General features: G+C 40.2%; 1 protein-coding gene across 2 annotated transcripts; it reads left to right on the top strand.

The window, feature by feature from the left end:
* The first annotated feature begins 2126 nt into the window (after positions 1-2126).
* Positions 2127-18034, top strand: LOC143414475 (uncharacterized). Of its 2 annotated transcripts, XM_076878905.1 has the most exons (9): positions 2127-2366; positions 5732-6082; positions 8150-8482; positions 8555-8650; positions 9333-9659; positions 10978-11307; positions 15177-15503; positions 15758-16081; positions 16238-18034. In XM_076878905.1, exons 1-9 carry the CDS (start codon positions 2336-2338, stop codon positions 16327-16329), a joined length of 2211 nt encoding a protein of 736 aa, XP_076735020.1. In that variant the 5' UTR covers positions 2127-2335; the 3' UTR covers positions 16330-18034. The 2 variants fall into 2 exon arrangements, with proteins under 2 accessions (XP_076735020.1, XP_076735023.1); XM_076878908.1 differs by lacking the exon at positions 2127-2366 and having other exon boundaries at positions 5993-6082; positions 6256-8482.
* Positions 18035-18492: the final 458 nt, after the last annotated feature.

Here is an 18492-nt window from a genome sequence, read left to right as displayed (position 1 = left end):
GTTCAGAATAACGACTGAGAACATGGCATTTTAGCGCTACCAAAAAGCGATTGTGGCCTATAACTTGTGATATATTATATCCCAAAAACTCTTCAAGAACTGCTGAATAACTTGTACAGGAACAATAAAACAATAAATAAAACTGACAATATGCCATTTTCAAGCTGCCAAAAAGTGATTGTGGCCTATAAATTGTCACTGAAACAATATTTCTGCTTCAAACTTGTTGGGTATCATCCAAAAGGATGATATGTGGCACATCATATCCCAAACAGTCTCTAAGAAATGCTGAATAACTTTTAAAGGATCATTAATACCTATAATGTGCCATTTTAAGCCTGCCAAAAAGTGATTGCCACCTATATCTTGTCACTGAAACAATGTTTCTGCTTCAAACTTGGTGGATGTCATTCAGAAGGGTCCTATGTGACATATTATATCTCAAACACTATCCAAGAGCTGCTGAATAACTTTTAAAAGAACATTAATACCGATAATATGTCATTTTCAACCTGTGCATAAAACGTCAAATTTCAAAAATGTTGTAATTTAAAAATAACCCAAAAAAAGGATAATGGCCAAATGGAAACAGGTGGAAGGAGATCTGCTTAAACACATTAGGAACACCAAGTAATAGGAAAGACAAAACAAACGGTAATAAAAATGTCATTCCAATACAGCAATTATTAATTGAAACGAAAACCAAAAACAAATAACAATTAAATCCAATTAAAGAAGAAACCACCAGTTAAAATAAACCAACAAATAGACCAGAAACAGGGGGTATAGCGGAAGCTCAACACCAATTAACCATGGAACAACAATATTAATTCTTTGCATACAGTAACTATGGTAACATGTTAGGAAACACAAAATAATTGAATAATCCTACAAACAAATTGCAATCAAAGCTGAACTCTAATGTTGTGAACAACACAGAAACACACACAGCAACACAAACATAAATTAATGAATTACTAAACAAATAAACAACCAATAAATATTATAGGAGACAACGATACAAAACAAGAAACATTTCAAAAACGTTGAAAAATTGACAGCGACCCTCTGACCAGCATGCTTCACAAACAAATGGGTTTTTTTTGGTCTTGCAGGGCTTCTTGGCACAGCTCCTGTGGTACCACCGTGGGTAAATCTTGCAGCCAGTATGAATTAGACAAAACAAGGTAACATGAATATTTTGTTAAAAGTGTTATACAAATAAGTATGTAAATAACAATCTTGCAAAATACTCAGTCCACCATTCATTACAACTTCTGAATGACATGCAGCAAGTTTGAAGCAGAAATAGTATTTCATTAACAAGATATAGGCCACAATCGCTTTTTGGCAGGTTGAAAATGACATATTATTATATTAATGTTCTTTTAAAAGTTTTTCAGCAGTTCTTGGAGAGTATTTGAGATATAATGTGTCACATAGGACCCTTCTGAATGACATCCACCAAGTTTGAAGCAGAAATATTGTTTCAGTGACAAGTTATAGGCCACAATCACTTTTTGGCAGCTTGAAAATGGCATATTGTCAGTTTTATTGTTCCTGTACAAGTTATTCAGCAGCTCTTGGAGGCTGTTTGGGATATAATATATCACATGTAACCCTTCTGGAATATATCCAACAAGTTTGAAGCCGAAATATTGTTTCAGTGACAAGTTATAGGCCACAATCACTTTTTGGTAGCGCTAAAATGCCATGTTCTCAGTCGTTATTCTGAACAAACAAGAAAGAGTCATGGTGATACTGGCACAATAGGTCTTTATTGTTTTAACTACTATTCGACAGTCTTATAACAAATATGAACAACGAGAGTAGACATACTAAACCTGTAGGCATTAATTATTCCATCGTGATGCGTGTAGTCATTCGTGACTGCGCTACACACTGAAAGCAACCTTCTGATAAGCGCCATAATTCGGTTACAAGAAACGTTAAAGCTCCATAAATGCATACCTTTGCCTAATAACGAAGGCATAAATGTGTTTGGGTTTTTCCCCCCCACGTTAAGTAATCCGGGCGCTGCAGCTTTAAGCAGCTGTGCGCGCTCCCGCGGACGGCAATCAGTTTCTGGCAGACAATCACATTTTGGCACAACACCTGCAAACGTAATAACCAGTTGATCTGGGGGACAGGACACCGGGAGTTTCCGTGAAACCGAAAGTAAACAGTTGATATGTTAATAACGAGTGTTACGCCCTCCATTGTCTTTTATCGACGGTTCCCAATATTTGTATGAGACACAAATCGCAAATATTAAGAGCAACAGTGAGAAGTGTTTGGATTTGTGCAGGTTGCGGTTTCTTGCAGGAGGTTGAAGATGCTGCTGTTTCTCCTGCTCCTTATTAGCGGTAAGAAACTCTGTAAACAATGTTTATCTTGCACTCAGACCGAAGTTTGCTCATTATCGCAAAGGTAGATACGCGCAGTGCGTGAGATTACCGATTTAATGATGTGTGGCTTTATTTACAAAAGAGTAAGGGATGGTGTGAGAAAGTCTGGACCGACAGACTCAGTGCTTTGTGTTGGAAGTTTGAGCCTGGGGGAAGCTAGCCCGGTGACGCAGGTCATGGCTGCAGGTCTGAGATAAAAGGCTTTGATCAGATAACCCTCTACATAACAAAACCACCATCATTCTCAGGAGAAGGAACAGGCACTGGAGTGGTCACCTATATCTGTTACTGTTCACAAAGTGTGACTCACTGGGATATCACCAGTTAAACTTGAAAGTTGTTTTCGTTCTAAAAACTGTGCGGATGGCGGATTGTTTATTTCCTGGTTAATCTCGCATACTCTGATCCGGTCACCGGAACTTTTCCCCTCTAAAAGCTGGTTTTGATTTCACCAGGAATAAGTCTGTTTATTTCTTATCTTTTTTTAATTCCCGTGTTACATACCAGTGTTTTACAGTAAATGTTACTTTCTATTCCAAATGAAAGTAAAAGTAATGCTTATCATAAAGACTGCTACATAAGAATAGTGTTATGGCCCGTCTAGGCGCGGCCAGACCACGTCTGCAACATAAAGGGTGATCCATCCCCGTCCAACCACAAGCAGCACGTCACACACTTAATACTTTGTGACAGTGATTTATTTACAATAAGTGCAGTTAAACAAAGGAAGGGAGCATACCATAACTTCAGGGTGAACCCAAGGCCAAAACAACAAACAAAGGGTAACCTATCTCAGGAATAAACACAACTTACCTACTCAAAAGAGCTAAACCAAACGACAATCACTTTCCTCCCTGCCTAACAAAAACAGGAGAAAACTGATCAAACAAAAAGGCGGTCCACCCCTACATGCTCTTACATTAACATAATATAGTGACACAGTGAACGGTCTGCCGGTTGGGTTGGGCCGGGGATGAATGAATTGGCAGTCCCTGGCGCTCTCTTCTTATCCGCTGCCTCCCAGTCCTCAGCCAATCGGTGTGAGCCATCCACCCTGGATGCACCAATCCCGGAGGAGCACCTGGACACTCAAATTTACATATGATTACGATCAGTTGTAACAATAGACATAAATAATGAAATCGGGATAAACTTTAAAATCCCTTTAAAAGCAGCAGTGTGACGTTTAGGGTTCAGCTGCAGGTTTAACAACTGTTCAAACCTATCAGGTTTTGGCAGGAACTGGGAAACACACTGTTTATGATGGTCATTGCAATGATTTGTGTCTCAGTCAGGTTTGTTCTCATGAATGATGGTGTGTGAATTGTGGTACAACATTATCTCGCCTCCTTTCATAAAGAATGCACCAGTGTCTGCTATACTGAATTAAGTAATAAAATAAACGTTTTAGTATTTAGAGGACTGTCATCTTATGTGAGGGGCACTTTAATGTTCAAGTGCAAGCAAACAAGCAAACACCCAGAAATATTTCTGAAAATTTAGTTTCGTTTAGTTTTTAAAAAATGTAAAATACTGTATAACAAGACAAAACTGCAAATGTAAATGCATTATTTTTCACTCTTAACGTACTGAAGCATTTTAATTGAACTACCAAATAAACAAATTGGTACTCTCTTTCTGCCATTGTCTGGCCAGAAAGAGATCTATTTATTATAAAATACATTTATTCATAGATTTTTAAAAATAAAATAAAGATATATTTATAACTATTTCTTTATTTATAAATACATCTATACATAAATGTATTTATAAAATACATTTATTCATATATTCACATATATATAATGCAGATATATTTTTTTAAATATATCTTTATTTTAGAAAGCACTTTAAAACAACCACAGCTTACGCAAAGTGTTTTACATTGGAAGTAAATAATAAAATTACATAATGTGTAAATAATAGCCAAATGAAAGTAAATTAATTAATTAGTGTCACTTGTTATTAAACCAGCTATTAAGTCTCACTGAGGTCAAAAGCCAAAGAATAAAGTTGGGTTTTAAGACGTGTTTTAAAAGTGGACAGTGAAGGGGCCGCTTTAACGTGCAAGGGCAAGTTATTCCATAATTTAGGAGCGACGATAGAAACGGCACTGTCCCCTCTGAGCTTCCTCCTGGATCTCGGTACTTCCAAGAGCAGGTGGTCAGCTGACCTAAGAGACTGATTCACAGATCAAATTTCCTTTGAAAATGTCATTTCTTGGTGTAGATATCACAACAGGACATCTGAAAACACAATAACATGGGAAGTTTTAAATGAATTATGAAAACTATGTAGTGGTGTGGAGTGAGCACACGTTAACAATCCATTAAAATTGGCTCTAAAATTGGTTCTTTAAGGTCAACTTAATCATTCATTGCTCTAAAATTGACAAAAAAAATAGTATGACTTAAAATCTATGATTTCTACAATAACATGTCAAAGTTTACCTTTGAATTCTCTTTTAAAGGTCAATATATTGATCTGAAGGCAACAGTGATAATAATGTTGTATAGAGCTCTTTACAGTTGCAGCGTTTGGTTGTATGCATATGGGAAATTATATATTGGAATTCTAAATATCACATTACTTTGAACTTCAGACCTCTTCTTCAAGGTCAGATTTTCATAAAATGTATTTTTTTTTCATTAAATCCCTGCTTAAAATTCTGCTGTCTTTGTTTTGTTTTGGCAACATAAAGGAAATGAGACTGGCATATAGGGATTATAAATATCACAAAAGTGTCGGTGAACATGTGACAATCAGTCCTTGTACAGGATGGACATTTTATTACTAACAACTGACTGAAGCCTTTGAATGTTTCATGTTAGCTGCTCATGATTGAAGGCGTGGTATATTTCTGACTTTAAAGTGTCTGGCAGAACTGTAAAAAAAAGTAAAACATAGGTGTGCATTCAAATGTACAGATTAAATTAATTACCACTGTCTTTTGCCTCACCAAACTTACTTTTAAGATGTTTGAGGTCAAATAACAAAATCATCTAAGTTTATACAAACAAATTACACAAAAGTCTAACTGACCATTTACATTTACTAGATCTTACAATAAATACATATGTTCAGTCATTATTTATTCACTGATTACATTACCTTTACAGTAACTTTACCAAGCACAGGTACCCATTTCACTCTGTTAAACAAGCTTATTAAAGATTTTTTCAGTCTTACTGAGTAAATTTAGATTTCATAGACAGATTAACTGTAAATAGTTCTCTCCCTGGTCCCTGAAATTTACCATTTGGACACAGACACAAACCCAAAGCATGCAGTTAACCGTGGTTTCTGTTTGTGTGTCCTCACAGGTTCCCAGCATGCCCTGGCTGAGGTGGTGGAAGTGTATAAGGAGGCAATGTCCGTCTTGGTGCCCTGCCAGTACTCGGGTATTCTTCCTGAGAAGAATCCCACAGTGATGTGGACTCGTAACGATCTTGATCCCAAATGTGTTCATCTGCGACTAGAAGAAGGAGATGATCTCAAAATGCAAAACCAGCGTTACAGGGGGCGCACATCAATGACGTCTGATGCTCTGGAAACTGTAGACTTCAGCCTCACCATCAGAAGACTAGAACTGAGCGACAGCGGCATCTACACCTGCTCCGTCAGTGATGGAAGAGAAGAACTGGGACAGAGAAACATAGAGCTGAAGGTCAAAGGTCAGAAAGTAACTGCAACTGATTAGTAAAAAACCCTATACTGGGTAAATGATACAATCTGATTTAGTTCATTTATATTTATTTTTATTTTCTTAAAAAAGGGTATCAAGTGTTTGTGGCCGGTCTGGCCTGACACTCAGATTGCCGTGTTCTCTGTGTTGTGTTATGTGTAGGATGAGAGGAGTCAACTCTTGCTTTCTCAGCTGTTCACATAAAAACAAATTCAGCAGAGCAACTTCATATGACTGGGCTTCTGCATGCACACCTTTAAGAAAGGGAGAAGAATAGCGGACCACATGAGAAACCACCTGCATGCTCCTATGACCAAACCTTAGTTCGGCAAATTAGCATGTTACAGTAAAGTGCTGTACGCGACAGGGAAACAACAGCACACTAAGAACATCCAACAACACTGTGAGACAAAATGCATAAGCAGAACAATGTCTAAGGAGCTTGGAAAGAAAAGCGTCTGGGCTTCTTTAAGTTTCTTGAAGACATTTCACCTCTCATCTGAGAAGCTTCTTCAGTTCTAAGGTCAAATGGTGGCGAGTCAAGATCTCCTGGGTCTAGGGATGGATTGCCCCTCCTGGTACCAGGACCTGGGGCATAGAGTATGTTTGGGGAGTGTGATTGTGTGTACAGTGTTCATTTCTGTTTGTCCCCACTTTGGGTGAATGCTAAGAATTTGTATGTGTGTGCATGAGGGTGGGAATAGATGTTTGTGTCTGTGTGTGCCTCTTTGTCTATGTTTATATGTCTGGATGGTTCTTAGACTCAACTTCTCTGAGTATATCAAAGGCCCCCCTGGTTTGGGGGCCTATCTCCCGCCATCACACTCCCTGCCATTGGCTGATGTCATCAACTGTTTGTGCATTGGTGGTCTCAACATCATGCTGGGCTCTCAGGTATGTACTAGCTCACTGGCTTGGCGGGGCCTGGTTGGTGCACTTGGCTCGGTCAGGCCTCTTCCGGGGAGCCCTTGGACCTTGGCCTATGGGCCGGAGGCTCGGTCCGGTCTGGCACAGCTGGCTGCTGGCAAAGACTATGGGCTTCTGCACCATGACTGCTGGGTGACCCCCCATCTGGAGCTCTCCTCAGCTGCTTCCAGTATGGTGGCATAGCTGCGCCTCTGGTGGTCCTCCTTGGGCTCTTGTCCTCTGGGGGACCTCTACATGTCTGGAGCCTCGATCTCCTCCATGCCTGCTTCATGGGCTGGGGGGCAGGGCTATGGCTCCTGACCCCTACCATTAGACACTGACATGGTTGTTGCTGTAGTTTCTCTACTGTCATTTTTGTTTTTGTTTGTGTCCCAGAGTCATGTCCAGTCTAATTGTAATAACTTAAAAAAATAAAGATTGAATAAACTATGACAATTAAGTGGACCAGTATAGCAAAAAGGTCTACTGCGGAAAGTAAATCTGTTGGGCATTTTTCTTGACATTCAGACAATAATTTTGATTGCTACAATGCCAGATAGGACAGGGAATGTTTTATATATGTGTGTGTGTTTGTGTATGTATATATATACACACACATACTGGGCTCTAGAGTGCAACCAATTTGGTCAGAGCCATCGACCTCTGAATGCTGAAAAAGCACAGTGTATCCAGAAAACATATTATATACGGTGATAAATGCACTGTCCAAGTGTCCCCTGTCCCCAATGCCTTTCAGCGGCAGGCAGCAGCAAACAGGTCATCAGAGAAGGCTGATGTGATGATTAAGTTTAATATTATCTACAATATTGCCAAAGAGTGCCAAAGCACTTTAAGCACAAGCACAAGATTGTTAATGAATGCAAATCATTAGGTAACGGCCAAGCAGAAAAAAGGTCATTGTTTATTTTGCTGATTATTTTCACTGTTGATTGGATAGTCCGTCACACTGAATTACCGGTGGGATTTTCCACTCTGCTTTCATTAAGGATGTTCCACCATGCAGATACTTTTGGGTTGCTTCTTTCAGTTAGAAATGGACAACTGGAATACGCCCTTTGTCACAGGTCAATGATTAAAATATTTATATAAATGCTTCTACAGCTACTATTTTGCTGTATTGCCCTCTCAGACCAAGAGGTGGAGATAAAAGTGGAGGAAGGGTCACACTCAGTCATCCTGCCCTGCAAAACAACACCTGACCTGCCTGATGACACGAGAGTGGAATGGACTCATTTGGATGTAGAACTCATGACGGTCCATGTGTATCCAAACAGAAGTGAGAACCTTAAGAAACAGGACGACCTTTACTGTGGTCGCACAAAGATGAACAAAGACCTGCTGAAAACTGGGGACGTCAGTCTGACCCTGAAACACCCCACAGAGAGAGACAGTGGAGGATACATCTGCACCGTCTACAGGGACAAAGACATCCTGAGGCAGAAAGTAGTGCTGCAGGTCAAAGGTCAGTGATACAAAAGGTCAGAGTATAGATGCAAATGAGAAAGTAGAGGTGATTTTCTTTTCCTCTCCACAGAACCATTTCCATCCTGGGCCATAGCTCTGATGATTCTTCTGGTTCTTCTTGTTTCTGGAGGTCTTCTATTTCATTTGCGACACTATTTCATGTCAGGTGAGTGTCTCCTCCTACACTACCCATAATGCCGATGGTCAGCAGGTGTCCTCTGGTGGCTCCTTGACTGCGGCTCACACAAACTTGTTCCAGGAGCTGAAAGAGTTGAGAGTTACAAACAGCTGATACAGAGAGCTGAAGAGAAACTTCCAGGTTTGTTCCAGAAGTCAGAAAACCTCCTTCAGACTCAGTCATTGATCAGTGAAACAGCTCCACAACATGACTTTACTAAAGTGTGTGTGCTTCACTGCATTGATCTGACACAGAGGCTGCATGTGGACAAGCTGTTCTTCTTCTGTGGTGGTAAACAGCAGCTGACATGGAAACATGTGCTGACAGTAAATGTTGCAGCAGCTTCAGTAAATGTTCCTCCTTGAGTTGTGCTCAGTCATGTGGTGGAGAGCTTCAGATGTTCAGGCACACGAGATCTTCATGGTTTCTGTGCTGATGTGTGTGAGACATGGCCGACTGTGGAGGCTCAGTCTGTCTGTTCTTCTTCATCCAACATGTCTGCAGCACTTTACAGGACGCTGCAGACTAGTTACCAAAGAACGAGTCAGGAACACATCAGGAACAAACTGAGACACAATCTGACTGAGACTGGAAGACAAGGAGGGACAGGGAGGTCATGTGACCATCACAGCTGCTGCTGATGTCATTATGTTGTGCTTTGTCCTCTCAGTTTACCAGGTGGTGGTAGATTCAGGGGTGGAGTCTGTCCAGCTGCCCTGCAAAATCATTCTTCCCCCAACTAACAATGATAAAGTGGAGTGGCAGAACAGAAACAACAGGAAGGTCCACGTCTATGAGAACGGCTCTGATCAGCCTGGAGAACAGGACGAGGTTTATAGAGACCGAACAAAGATGAAGAGAAACTTACTGGAACCTGGAGACTTCAGTCTGATCCTGAAATACCCCACAGACAGAGACACAAACACCTACACCTGCACCGTCTACAACAGGTTACGAAGAAGCCCAGTGAGGAAAGATGTCGAGCTGATAGTCAGAGGTCAGTGATGTTGATACAGATCAAAGGTCAGAGCACTACTTTGTTTTTATTTTGCATTTCATATGATACCCAGTTGTGAACTATCCATAATTCATGGCGACTGCTGGGGAACTTCCCATCATGCACTGAGCATATCTTTTTCTCTCTTCACTCTCCATGTTTTCCAACACCACTTGCATTAATTATTAATAATCACAAAACTCTTTTACTTTCACACAGTGGGTCTTCAGTGCTGTCTTCCTGCACTCACTGCCAACCTGTTATAACTGCACCTCTGTGAGACTGGTTCTGTTGGAAGAACGTCCTGTTAAAAGGAAGTTTCTCCTTGCCAATGTCACCAACTGGTTGCTCATAGGGAACCTGATTTGGTGGTCCCTCTCCAGGGCATCTGGACTCTATTGATGATCAATGAAAATTAATACTAAGTTAAGTCAGTTATTGAACTGACATCAGTTTCAGTTATTACTGGGAGGAACTCTGTTATATATATCTTGGAGTCCAAATTACTAAAGAGACTTTCTTTACATGCTGATAATTAATTTGCAATCATGGGATGCTGAATCATTTCTGATGGAAATACAAGATATTTAAGCATATGTGGATCTAAATGGCTATGACAGTGATGGGTTAATTTTCATAGATTTCAGCTCTCCTAACTACACCTATTTGTAATTTCATCTCATCACATTTTTTTCACATATTTGGCCTGAAGGGAGAAGAAAAAGGCCTGACAGGGCAAAATGGTTAAATAACAAACTTTAATTTAAAAGGTCTCCACACAAGGAGAGGGCAACACACAACCCTGCACTACTGACTACCAGCAGCAAACTCCAAACTGCTCCCAATATGAGAAACTGTCTAAACACATCACCGAGGTGCTCCATTCTTTGGGCTGGGTCTCCAACAACCCTTGAAAGTAGATCTCAGCTAGCCTTTAAAATGTTTGAAGACTAATTGGTGAGAGAGAGCCAGGTCCAGAGTCGAGGAAAGGAGTGCCAGATGGGGGAAAAAATGCAAGAGAGAGAGAGTGGGAGCACCACACAGATACACCCACCTAGCCCCATAGTATGTAACAGAGCCAAATCAGGAACGTTCAGACTAATCAGGAGATAAAGGTTTGGATCTTAAACATTGCTATCCTTACAGCTGAATATATTTATTAGTGAAACTGGTGCATTGTTTGGTTTGATCAGTTTAAAGTCTTTCAAGAAGATTCAGTGAGTTAAAAATCAGGGTTACCATATTAGCCATCTAGCCGTGTTATGCCATGTTGTTACTGCTTCTGATGTCATCATGTTGTGCTTTGCTGTCCTCTCAGTCCCCGAGGTTGTCAAAGTGGATTCAGGGGCGCATATTGTTGAGCTGCCCTGCAAAGCCAAAGTTCCCCTGCCTGAAGATGCAAAAGTGGAGTGGAAAGACAGTGATAATGACAAGGTTCACGTTTATCAGAACAGATCTGACCAGCCTGATGAGCAGGACCTGATTTATAGAGACCGAACTAAGATGAATGAAGACCTGCTGAAAACTGGGGACGTCAGCCTGACCCTGAAGTACCCCACAGACAATGACATAACAACCTACACCTGCACCGTCTATAACAGAAAGGGAACTGTCCTAATGAAGAAACAAGTGATGCTCAAGGTCAAAGGTCAGTGCACACTTAATAACAGAAGTTTGGTAAAAGTACATTTGTTGGACCTACATCTAGAAGCTACATTTACCTTGAAGGGTGTTGATCACGTACTTTGATTTAAAAATAAACAAAAACAAACAAACAAAAAAACAGAATGTCATATTAGCCCTGGAGGCCTAGAATTTACCACCCACACCCATTGCAGCAGCTCCCCTCTTGTTCAGTGCTTTTGGAATTATGACTGGGTTTAGTTTAGAGGCCTGGAGGGTAGTTTGTTAGTTTTAAAAAAGTTAAAATAATCTGCAACAGCTATTTACTACGGAAGAGGATTAGGGACAGTGGGAAAAAAAACAAATTGGTGCATTTTTGTTCCCTTTTCCAGAATTCCGGAAAAGGGGGGGGAAAAAAGACATGCCTGCTTTTTCCCCCCAGTAGCTCTAATCTCTTCCGTAATTTATATTAATGTGGGTTGATACTCAAGTTTTTACCTTTACTGTTTCACAAAGGGTTAAAAAGGGAATGTCCATGTTTTAGACTCTTTGAATGAAGGATTTCATTAAAGAAGTTTAGCAGGAGCAAATCAAAAGCAGAATCAAACAACAATAATTCCAAAACCAAGTCACTTAATCACACTTATCTATTTAACCTACTCTGAGCTAATGTTGATTTTGTTATGATCTTTATTCTGTGCTAAGTTCTTTAAAGTTATATTCCAGTAGGAAACAATGCAGATGCAAATCCTCTTGAATTTATAATCCAACACGGTAAAAATGAGTAGAGAAAAAGTAAAAAATGCAAAGTGTTCTGGCTGTGGTTGTTCCTCCTGCTGTACTTGGTATATTTTATCATTGTGAACTCCTACAATCCAGTCACATGATTTCTTCTGCTCATTGCAAGAACTAGCCCCAAATTTTCCTCATGTGTTCATTTGCATCACTCCTCTCTCTCTCATCCTGTTTTTCTCTGAAAATCTAATCATTGTTGACATCATCACCTGATGTCTAGCCATACCTTATCATTCGTAATAACTTATAAACCAAACACTAGGCATTTTGTGCAGTGTGACCTTTAAACAGTTGAGGAAACAGGACATGTGGAAGTTAAGGTACTGTACATGGCAGGTCTACAAAATGAACACTATCCGGAAGTAAAATCCTGAAGAACAGAAAATCCAGCAGGAATCTGGCAAAACACCTGAGAGATCCATGTGGACTTTCAGTTAATCCATCTACTGTTTGCCTGTAAGTCTGAAATGGCCCCACTGAACACTCGGTGGAGGCTCTGTTAAGGTTTTGGGCTGAAGTAGGCTGTATTACCTAACAATACATAAAGAGGCAACTACTTAAAGAGGTCTTGAAGCGACTGTTCTTGTAGTTTGGTGCAATAAATATAAATGAAACTGAATTGAATTTAATATTTGGTATGACCACTTTTAAAATCGAAAATAAGCTCGATTTACTTCATTGTAATTTCAATTGACGTTTTAACTGTGTCAGAATTTTTAAAACTCAAAATCCTGGCAATCCTCCTGGCACTTAACAGCGTACACTATGTTACTCTGTGTCGGAGGACCTGATCCTTGGGGTGAATCAATTTTGGGCACAGTCTGTTTTGGAGTTTAAAAGCCACAGAGATGCAGTGTTTAGAAAAAATGTGTCTCAACTGCTCCGATACTCCTGACACGGGATCACGACAGGTTTTCGCTTGGGCAGCGGTTGTCCTTCTCGCCTGGAGCTTTCTTTAGGTGTCTTCCCATCTTTGACAAATGTCCAGCTGGAATAACCACATTTACTCAGGGCCTTCTTGATGTGCTGTTCTTCTGCTTCCCTGTACCACAGTTCAAGTGATCCGTGAATTTTGGTATGTCCAGAAATTTCAGTTTTCAGGCCCCTCTTCTGTGGAACCAGCTTCCAGTTTGGATTCAGGAGACAGACACTATCTCTACTTTTGAGATTAGGCTTCAAACTTTCCTTTTCGCTAAAGCATATAGTTAGGGCTGGACCAAGTGACCCTGAATCCTCCCTTAGTTATGCTGCAATAGACGTAGGCTGCCGGGGGATTCCCATGATGCACTGAGTGTTTCTTCTTCACTCACTATGTGTTAATAGAACTCTCTGCATTTAAACATACCTGTTATTAACAGTGTTGGTCAAGTTACTTGAAAAAAGTAATCAGTAACTAATTACTGATTACTTCCCCAAAAAAGTAATCCCGTTACTTTACTGATTACTTATTTTCAAAAGTAATCAATTACTTAGTTACATAGTTACTTTTTAAAAACACAATTTACAACCTGAATAGGTGATAAAGCGATAGGTCTTTCAGCCCAATTCTACTTTTTCTACATAATCCATCATACAAAATGTAATCAAATGGAAAAGTCCCTTTTTAAAATTTGTTTTATTAGTTTTAATCTTTTAACTTTATGCATCAAGCAAAAATTTAATTATATGAAACATTCTCTGACTTGAATAAATTAGTTTAACATTTAAACCTATTTTCTGCACATTCCAGCACATAAAATAAAATATTTTTTGTGTTTACACTCACTCTTTCAAATAGATGCAAGTAAAACACAGCAGAAAATAAATAAAGTCAAAGACTAAGCAGTCCTGTTGCTCTATTTTCTCCTGTAAAGCAGGAGTAGAGTAGGCAGAGGTTTACCCTGGTGCAGGTGTGCCGAGGTCAGTTGAAGAATCCGCGAGTTTCTCTGTGAGTTTCCCATTACGTCGTAGCTACTCGGTGCTTGCTTGAAAACTTAGGGGTTTTTTTTCGCTGTAAAAAGAAGTTTTCTTCCCACGCACGATGGACGCTAATGTTTTTGTCACTTTTTATGGAAGCAAACTCAAAGTAAGGTCAGTACTTCCACGCTTTAAACGCTGCACGCTCATACTCTCTCCCGTACTCGATATATGATCCATTGTTGATCTGCACACAGCTGTTGTCACTAACGGCGCACTTGCTTACGTCACTGTCGTGAAACATTCTCACAAAAAATCACGGTTTTAGTAACACAGTAACGCAGCGTTCCTACGGGAAAGTAACAGTAATCTAATTACCGTTTTTGCATTAGTAATCCCTTACTTTACTCGTTACTTGAAAAAAGTAATCCAATTACAGTAATGTGTTACAAGTAACGCGTTACTCTGGTTATTAATGTCTTTCTTTCTTCCACAGCATGTCTTTATCCTGTTTCCGCCCCTCCCTGAGCCTGGTTCTGCCAGAGGTTTCTTCCTGTTAAAAGGGAGTTTTTCCTTCCCGCTGTTGCCAATGTGCTTGCTCATAGGGGGTCATATGATTGTTGGGTTTTTCTCTGTATGTATTATTGTAGGGTCTACCTTACAATATAAAGCACCTTGAGGCGACAGTTGTTGTTAAAATTTAATTGAATTCTTTCTATGATGAGAATGTACACATCCTGGACAGGGAGGAACGCTGGTTTGAGCGCAGAGTCAAGGAGGCTATTTATGTGAAAAGGGAAAGACCATCTCTGAATCGAGGAGGGGCCTAAGGGTACATCTTTCGCCATCTTACAATGCTGTGATTGCAGCCATTCCCCAAATCTCTGTGAATGGTACTCATAGTCTTTGCCAATCGTCATGATTATGCATATCAGGGATCATAAACTGACCTCCAGCCCATTGTTCCTTCAGTGATCTGGTTTCAGTCATTATGCAAATGTACTGTTTATAAGATTGGGGAAACCTGCAGTCAGCTGACACTTGGATTAGTTACAAAACATTTCTCCCACTGAAAATTCTACATCCAGATGAACAGAATCAACTTTTTGGGATATCCATAATATTTCACTTCATCCAGGAAAAAACTGTGTTCAGTGCTGTTGCTGTCTAACCAGCTCATGTTGTTCTTTGATGTCCCCTCAGTTCACCAGAAAGAGGTGCATTCAGGAGAGGATTCTGTCGAGCTTCCCTTTAGTATCGAACCTGATCTGCCTGATGGAGCTAAAGTGGAGTGGACAGATAAGGACAACAGGAAGGTCCAGGTGTATCACAACACCTCTGACCTTAATGAATTACAGCATCGTTTTTACAGACACCGAACAGAGATGAATGAAGGTCTCATCAAAGCTGGAGATCTTACTTTAACACTAAAATACCCCACAGACTGGGACAGTGGCATCTACACCTGTACTGTCTACAACTGGTATAGAAAGATCCTGATGAAGAAACAAGTGGAGCTGAAAGTCAAAGGTCAGTGTCGTACATACAAATCAAAAAAGTCAAACATGACTTATGTCCTGTCTTCCTCCACTCACCCAAACTGGTCATGGCAGATGACCCTCGCCCCCACCCAATCACTCAATCAGCTCTAAAGCTGCTTTATCTTTTAGATTTCTGTCCTCTGTTATGTTCTACTGTGCTTCTGTACTCCAGCTTTCTCTACAATTGTGAAATCCTGCTGCTGCTGTCTCTGTCAGCTCATGTTGGGTTCGTTGTCCTCTCAGTCTGTCAGGTAGAGGTGGAGCAGGGGGCGGAGTCTGTCCAGCTGCCATTCAAAACCACAGAAAACCTGCCTGAAGATGCTAAAGTAGAGTGGAGACACTATGAACCATTCAGGACCGTTTATGTGTATCAAAACGGCTCTGACCAGCCTGACAAACAGGACCAAGTTTATGTGGACCAAATACAGATGAATGAAGACCTGCTGAGAACTGGAGACCTCAGTCTGACCCTGAAACAGCCCACAGATGGAGACAGTGGAGAATACAGATGTGAAGTGGACAGCACACAGATCTACAGATACAAAACTGTGCTGCTCAAAGTCAAAGGTTTGTGTGTGTGTGTGTGTGTGTGTGTGTGTGTGTGTGTGTGTGTGTGTGTGTCTGTGTGTGTGTGTCTGTGTGTGTGTGTCTGTGTGTGTGTGTGTCTGTGTGTGTGTGTGTGTGTGTGTGTGTGTCTCTGACTGTCTTGTGTCTCCTCTGCAGGGAGAGTTCAGGTCCAGGATCAAACAGGGGACATCAGGAACAGAAGCAGCTCCATTGATCCGACTCCTCTGATGGCTGATCAATCAGTTTGATCTGTGTGTTCTTTGATTATTGATCAGTGATGTCAGAGTGGAGTCAGTGTGATGTTGTTGTTGTGTGTTTGAGACTTTTAGTGTCCATGAAGGTCTCTGCTGCCGTAGATCCTCTGAACTGTGACAGAGGTCTCACTCTGGAGGAAACTCTCAGCACTTTCATTTTATTTACAGCACTTGAGATTATTTATTTATTATTGATTATGTTTTGCATTTTTATGCCGATAGAGAGATTTTTTTTTTTAAACTAACTTGGAAAAATACCAGTTTTAAAAAATATCTGCAGCATCACATTAATGTAAGCGTGCCTTCACTTCAGTCACAATCATGGTGTCAACGTATTAAAGTTGTTTGTCTCAAACTGACCTGTGACCAGCTCCACTCAGTGTGAGCTGTTGATTACTTCTCTTTGTTTATTAGTTGGATCTGCACACAGAGGTCAAGACTGATATTTTTTACATTTTGTATTTTTATAATGATAAACTGTGAAGTAAAAACTTTGCCCACAATCACAGTCTTCACCAGAGTAACATCAAAGCAGTAATCTTTAGCCTACTTCTTTGCCAAGTGTCCGCCATAGTAAATCCAGTTCACTGTGTATTCCTGCCTTACCCTTGTACATATTACCCCAGTCCCAAGTATACTTGTGTAGTTAATTCCCATGTGATCATTGTTATCACTGCCTACACTTAGTCACTGTTTCACTCCACCTGTATATAGCAACTGAACTCCACACCAGTGAGGTCTATACGGCTCACACCGTGACAAAGACTTCAACACTGCATCTAAATGCTGAAGTACTTTTTACTCTGACATTTACAGAAAGAACTGTTTGAAGAAACTTAATGTGCAGAGAGAAAATCTCCTGAACTCAACCTTTACTACAATCTCTGTGGACACGGGCAACTGGAGACCTGATGGTCCGACAGGCGTTCCTGTTATACTTCTTTATAATCTATGTGAAGTGCTTGGGTCAATGTGCAGTTGGTGTGTTTTGGTGTCCTTTTCCCTGTGGAGCCGTGTGCTCACGGTGTGATAAAGACATTTACTTCAGGTCTGAGTGGACCTGAGAGGCTGGTACAAGAGGCAGGATTTGAAGTTCAGTGAGGTTTTTTCAAGGTGTTGTGGAAACAACCGTTCTCTGGAAAACAGTGAAGCTCCATCAATCTGCAATCAGTGAGAGCCTCTGTAGTTTTATACACACAGTCCATAGTGAAAAACTACATATACAAATATTTCTATTTGATTCCTCCTTTTATTGATTTACTTTATATAAGATAGTTTCACTGTCATTTTTATCTCTTTTGTTTCTTGTTGCTGTCAGAGGATTTAACTCTGCTGGTGTTGCTGCTGCAAAAACGTCCGAGACCGCGACACCAGCTGCTGTTGTAGTCAAGAATTCATCTGTGAGCTGTGATGCTGATATCTGTTAAGTCTGACACTGGCTGTGAATACACGGTCACATAAACAGACATGATGTTTTGTTTTCAACTGTGGAATATGAATATTGCACAATTCTTTGTAGACCAATGTTTTTGAGATATTCACACATACATGCTTCTTCTGAACAATGACTTCAACCAATCAAAATAACAGTTATTAATATTACTGAACAAATATCGTTCCAAATGAATTTTTACATTTAAAAAGTTGTTTGTTTAACCTGTGAAACAAAAAAACTAAGAATAAAACATCTGTGAATCCAGCTTTTGGTTTTTCTTTCTCTTATCAGCACTTAAGGTTTAGGTGACGTCTCACTTAGTGTCTGTAGCCAAAAATCACATCTGAACAAAGACGATGCTGAACATTTCATTCATAGTTTCACTTTCTTTCAGCCTGAAGCTGCCTCACCCTCACAGCTGAATCTGAAGCTCCTGTCAGAGGTGGAGTTTAGCAACTAGTCCATATCATGATGGACAGATGGCACGTACACAGGCTGGCCAGACGATGCAATTCTTGGTGACATCTGTACCTTTGGAGGAAAGCTCCAAGTTTGTTCCATCTGTGTCTAAGATCTTGTGAATTATTCTTGTGATAGGGCGAATCTCTTCTCTTCATCTTCGTCTGACTCCTGAAATCAATAGTAACAGTACTCTCTTTCTGAGTTTTCTATCTCTAAATCATCAGTTTTCTCCTTCTTTTACTGTCCCAGAAAATCTCCCA

This window comes from Maylandia zebra, linkage group LG3, assembly GCF_041146795.1.
Source record: "Maylandia zebra isolate NMK-2024a linkage group LG3, Mzebra_GT3a, whole genome shotgun sequence".
Lineage (NCBI taxonomy): Eukaryota > Metazoa > Chordata > Actinopteri > Cichliformes > Cichlidae > Maylandia > Maylandia zebra.
Note: the sequence above shows the minus strand (reverse complement) of the source record. Positions and strands in the feature narration are given on the sequence as shown.

Bases quoted from the DNA above. Each gene is read 5' to 3' on its own strand.
- LOC143414475 (XM_076878905.1), top strand. From the start codon at position 2,336: ATGCTGCTGTTTCTCCTGCTCCTTATTAGCG. The intron at 2,367-5,731 runs GTAAGAAACTCT...GTGTCCTCACAG, and splicing joins TCTCCTGCTCCTTATTAGCG to GTTCCCAGCATGCCCTGGCT. The intron at 11,308-15,176 runs GTCAGTGCACAC...ATGTCCCCTCAG, and splicing joins AGTGATGCTCAAGGTCAAAG to TTCACCAGAAAGAGGTGCAT.